General features: G+C 39.1%; 1 protein-coding gene across 1 annotated transcript; it reads left to right on the plus strand.

The window, feature by feature from the left end:
• Nucleotides 1–316: 316 nt before the first annotated feature.
• Nucleotides 317–2,131, plus strand: LOC148553786 (uncharacterized). Its single transcript, XM_088492719.1, has one exon. The coding sequence runs from the start codon at nt 317–319 to the stop codon at nt 2,129–2,131; it is 1,815 nt and encodes a 604-aa protein (XP_088348845.1).
• Nucleotides 2,132–5,972: the final 3,841 nt, after the last annotated feature.

The following is a 5,972-nucleotide window of genomic DNA, read 5'->3' on the forward strand; positions in this document are numbered from 1 at the left end:
AGCGGGTTGCTGTTGCTTGTGTTGCATGAAAGATCACACCTTTGGTCTGGCGACAGAGAGGTTTCCTTCGACAAGGTATGTACAAGGAATAAATTTTACTTCTTGGGTTTTTATTTAGTAGTTCGATGAAGAACAAAGGTCATATAGGAGATTGTTTATACTTTAGAGTTTATTTGAATTTATGTATTCCCAGAGAAATGTTCGTTGCGAATGTTAGTTAGGGCATGAGTTGAATTGTTTTTGGTGACTCAATTTGTGCTTACGAACTTACTAGTTTCACTATGCTGATCTGATGTAACAGGGTCTGTCGTTTAGGATGAGTTATTTTAGTGTGAAAGTTTACCACCATGGAAGCTTTGGTCTTGAAGGAGGGCTTTTGAAGTATTTGGGTGGGGAGACAACTGTGATAGACTACTGTAATGAAGATGAGTGGAGCCTGATTGAGGTTTATGATATAGTGAGCAGACAAGGGTATTTGAAAAAAGACATTACAGTAATGTGGTACAAATCACTGGATCAAAGTACAGAAGAAGGCTTAAGGATGCTGCGAACCGACAAAGATGCAATGGATATGGCTAATATTGGGGTTAGGGGGGATATGGTGGAGCTGTATGTAGTTCATAAAACTAGTGATATCCATGAAGAGGTTGAGGATGTACACATGTTAGGGAGTACTGAAACAACCATGCAGGAGCAGGCTGGTGGATCTAATGGGCCAGGCCCAATGGTAACATTTGAGGCCCATTCAGCAAGACTAGTGGAGGGAAATTCTGGCCCAAATGTAGAGAAAGAAAATGTGGGTAAGAAAGATGGAAAAGATGAATCAGATGAGGAAAAAGAGGGTAGTGATGGCAGTGAGGACGAGGACTATACTCCCAAGGGTGGTGTAGATGACAGTAGTGATTCATGGAGTTCTGATTCCAGAAATGGTTATTGCTCAGAAGATAGTGTTGCTGAGATTGTGTTTGGTGACAGTGATGATGAGAAGGAAGGGGCTGAGGGGTTAGTTGATGTCAACATCAGGGTAGGGGATACATTCGAGGTTGGCACAACTGAAACCCAAACAGATGCAGCAAAAGAGAGTAGAAGTGACAATGACAGAGGTAAGGAGAAGATTACTGCAGGTTTAGGGAATGAGGAAAAAGGATATGAATCTGAAGATTTTCTTGATGTGCCTATTTTTTGTGATGATGAGGATGATAACAATGTTACCAAGAGGTATCCTTTGCACAAGCAGCTAAAGGACATGAGTGAGTACAAGTGGGAGATTGGAACTCTTTATGTATCAAGAGAGGAGTTTAAGGATTGTGCTACTGCCTATGCTGTACATACTGGGAGGGGTTTGAGGTTTGATAAGGTTGACCTTCGGAGAGTGAAGGTCACTTGCGTGGAGGGTTGCAACTGGTTTGCCTACTGTGGGAAGATGAAGAATGAGCAAACATGGCAATTAACCAGCTGCCACAACAAGCATAGCTGTTCTAGGGAGTTGAAAATTGGGATTATGCATGCAAAATGGTTGAGCAAGGTCTTTCTAAACAAATTTGCTGAGAATCCAAAGATAAAACTCTCCACACTAATGAAGAAAGCATACAGCAAGTGGAATGTAGAGCTGACTAAGTCTAAAGCTGTCCGGGTTAAACAGTTTGCTCTTGATGAGTTACAAGGAACGTACATAGAGCAGTATCGGAGGCTCTATGACTACTGTCATGAATTGCTGAGGTCTAACCCAGGTTCTACAGTGAAGTTGCAAGTGGAGAGACCACCAGAGTTTGCTTCTGAGAGACCAAAACCTGGTGTGGATTTAAGGCCAAAGTTTCAAAGACTCTATGTGTGCCTTGATGCATGCAAGAAGAGCTTCATGGTTTGCCGTCCAATAATTTACCTTGACGGGTGCTTCATCAAGACACCATATGGAGGTCAGCTTCTCACCGCTATTGGCTGGGATCCGAACGACCAGATGTTGCCAATAGTCTATGCAGTGGTTGAAGTAGAGACGAAGGACACATGGACCTGGTTCCTTACCAATCTGTGTGATGACTTTGGCTATGACAATATAAGGAGCTGCACCTTCATGTTTGACCAACAGAAGGTACTTATTTCTAAACTTAGTTTTAAGGAGCTACTTCATTGAACCTAGTATTAGTGTTAGTCTTGCTGCCCTAGTTATGCTGGTGTTTGAATTGTATGAGGATTAGTTTGTAGTGTATGCTGGTGTTTGAATTGTAGGAGGATTAGTTTGTAGTGTATGCTAGTGTTTGAATTGTATGAGGAAGTGTTTGCAGTGTATGGGTTAGTGTCTGAATTGTACTGAGTTACTGAATTACTGCATTAACTGATTTAGTTACGCCTAACAGATATCATGCTAATTTAATTACTGCATTAACTATTACTTGTGGGTTTAGGGCTTAGTTCCAACCTTCGATGAGCTCATTCCTGGAGTGGATCATAGATTCTGTGTTAGACATCTTTACAGCAATTTCAGGAAGAGATTCCCAGGGCTGCAACTAAAACTGATGATGTGGAATGCTGCAAAGGCTACTTATTTACAAGAGTGGGAGAGGAGAATGGCTGAAATACAAAGTGTTGATGATGGAGCCTACAACCACCTGATGGAGATACCAACGAAATATTGGTGCCGGCACAAGTTTGGGACTTGGTCTAAGTGTGATACGTTGGTAAACAATATGTGTGAGGTATTTAACTCTGTGATTGTGGATGCAAGAGAGAAACCAATAGTCAGCATGCTTGAAGACATCAGAGTATACATAATGAGGTGTTGGGCTGATAATAGGGATCGGATAATTGAATACCCAAGAGAGGTATTGCCCCGTATCAGGATTAAGGTTGAAAAACAAGCTGATGCAAGTGGTAAGTGGATGAGCACTTATGCTGGTCGTGACAAATATGAGGTAACAAGTATCTAGGGAGGCAAAGAGAAGTTCGTTGTTGATTTGAAGAATCATGAGTGTTCGTGCAGGAAGTTTCAACTATCCGGAATCCCCTGTGCTCATGCAATGACCTGCATCAGGAAGATGTGCTTCAACGTGGACAACTTTGTTGCAAACTATTACAAGAAAGCAACCTACACTGACTGCTACCAACATGTGGTATATCCCTTGAATGGGCCCAACCTGTGGGAGAAGACACCCTTTGATGACGTTTTGCCACCAATATACAGGAAACCCATTGGAAGGCCTAAACTGAAACGTAATAAAGCTGCAGATGAGAACCCAACTAGGGGAGGAGTGTCTCGTGAAGGGCAGAATCAGAAGTGCTCCTATTGTTTTGCTAGAGGTCACAACAAACGGACCTGTCCAAAGAAGCGCAAAGTAGCTGCAACTGCATCAGTAAGCACTGTTAGTTGATTTTGCGCTTGTTCATGCTTTATTTTTTTAATTGCATTTAAAGATTATGATATGAGATTCTAGTATTGTGGCTATTTACTAGGCAAATAAAGTAGCTAGATCCACAAGAAGAGCTTCCAGAATCATCTCTAGCACTAGCACTATCTCAAGCACTATCTCAAGCACTATCTCCAGCCATGGTTCTAAGCAATCCCAAGTTGCTTCAAAGAAGACCACAGTCACAAGGCCAAAGAGAAAATCATCTGCCACTGATGTGAGTTCACAACACTCTCAAGCTATTTCAAAAAAGGCTAAGTTGACTCCATCCACCACAAATCTGAGGGTACTGCCAAGCCCATCGAAGAACATCAGCAAATCCCAGCTGAAGTTCATGGCTAGGACACCTCCCAAAGCATGGAAAAAGATGTGACGACTATGATGTGTGCTGTTTTATGTTTTAAGGCTAATGTTTTATGAGTAAAGAATTTCTGTTTAGTATCTTTATAATGTCTGGAAACTAGTTTTAAGACAATAGTTTGTTATTGCAGACCGTTATTGCAGACCATTATTGTGGAGCAAACTGTGTTCCTCTTGTTTTGTTATTTTGCTTCCAATCTTTTGTGCTTGTATCCAATGACAGCTTTATGGTTAATCATTAAGTAATATGTTACAGAAATGATTGTTCCCATCCTATTGACTTGCTTGATTTAAATAGATTGCAAAACGTAAAACTTCATTTCATTCAACTCTTTCACTGAAACAACATTGCATCTGCACAAAACCAGTCTTTCTTCAACCAAAACTCACAAAAATATCATTGCATTACAATATCATTGAGTTCAACATCACCACTATTTCTAAGCCAATATACAGAACACAATTTATCTATCTAACAATTTTCTCCTATAACTCATCATAACCAGCAATATCATTCTAGTGAAAGTCTCCCAAATTTGGTTGCTGTTGTTTTTTCAAACACCAATATCAGTGCAAGTGTCCATCCAACTAAAGCAACACCCACTGCAACCATGAACCTGAACTCCACCATATCCAGTTTGCCCTTCAAATTTCTGACCTTCAATCTTAACCTAGAAACTTGTGAGGGATCTTCCTCTGGTTCTGCCCATACAAAGTAGCCGCATTCTTCTCCAACCTAGAGAAAACATGAGATAGCCGAGTCACACCCATTGATGGTCAAAACTTATAACTCAACAACAAATAAAGACATGGCTAAAGCTCATCCCGAAGTTAACGCAACCCCAGAACTTCCACCCAGGATTTTCTGCCGTCGACGACGTTGCAAGCACAGGCCGTTTCCCACAGTAACAGGTTGTCCTCCTTCGACGTGCTAGGTTTCTACTTCGTGTGGCTTGCTTGCTGCCTTGGGTCGCTTTAAATTGGCATGCTTCATGCTCCATCTTTTCTCACGCAGACGGAATCGCCCTTCAGAGGCAGTGCAGCAGCAACGAGAAGCAAAGATTTGGGGATTAGGGTTTCGAAGAGGACCCTCTGCTTCACATTTATGTTTTTTTTTTAATTGAATAACGGTAACAACACATGCACTACCACCGTGTCACATAACGTCCACGTAGGCTACGCCGTTAACGAAATGTTTGCTATTTTGACGGTAGGACAACATTGACTACATTTACAAACGTTTGGAATACAAATAGGACGTTTAAAACGTTAGGAATAGATTTGAGACTTACCCCAAACATTGGGGACATAAATGATACTTTACTCTATTTTTTATCATAACAAATATTACGAGCAAAACAGATTGATAAATTCGAAAATAACTTGGTAAAGTTAAATTCAATATTGTAAATTAATCGTACAATCTAATGATGATATACATATGGTAGCTAAGTGATATTATCTTGTGCCAAGAAATTTGAAGAAACCGTAAATTGATCAAAGCAAGTCCAAAGTGAAACTTGCTAACTTGCTGGACGTGCATAGAACTAGAAGCAATATGAATATGGGGTTAGAAACTCGTATATCTTTTTTTTTTTTTTATAGAATTAGTGAATGAAAATTTAAAAAAAAAATTAATAATATTCTTCACATATGCATATTAATATAACTTTTTATATTATATAGAAGTTATTATAGACTTTTATATATTTTTTAAAAAATTATAAATTTTATCTTTATTGAATTATATCTTATTCATTATTATCTAAATTACTTAATTAGATCATTTCTATTTCTCTTATACAAACTTTAGTTACATTATTCAAGCAACAGAGAGAAGTATACGTATACAAACATACAACTAATGCAAAATGCAGTGAGGTGGAATTCCACCCAAAACCCTCTTTTAAGGTAAACTGGTAAAGAGACAGTTTGATTTCGCATCGAGGATAAAGTATGTACCCGGAAACTTGTTCCCCATAATATAATAGCTTTGTTCACATTCACATCCTTGTGTCATAATCATCTTCATCATATTGCCTCCATACATATACTAATAATCCATAAAATTCACTATGCATCATTATGAATCACTTTGAACTTAATGAAACGAAATGATGATGATAACATTTGGATTGTTTTACTCATATTCTTTATGATGGATCAAAAAATTCCAAAGTCTTTCTCCTTTTACCTTTGGCAAATAATTAT

The sequence above is a fragment of the Arachis ipaensis genome, chromosome B7 (assembly GCF_059453495.1).
Source record: "Arachis ipaensis isolate K30076 ecotype BB chromosome B7, ASM5945349v1, whole genome shotgun sequence".
Lineage (NCBI taxonomy): Eukaryota > Viridiplantae > Streptophyta > Magnoliopsida > Fabales > Fabaceae > Arachis > Arachis ipaensis.

Excerpts from the sequence above, each read along its gene's own strand:
- LOC148553786 (XM_088492719.1), top strand. The coding sequence starts at position 317 with ATGAGTTATTTTAGTGTGAAAGTTTACCACCATGGAAGCTTTGGTCTT.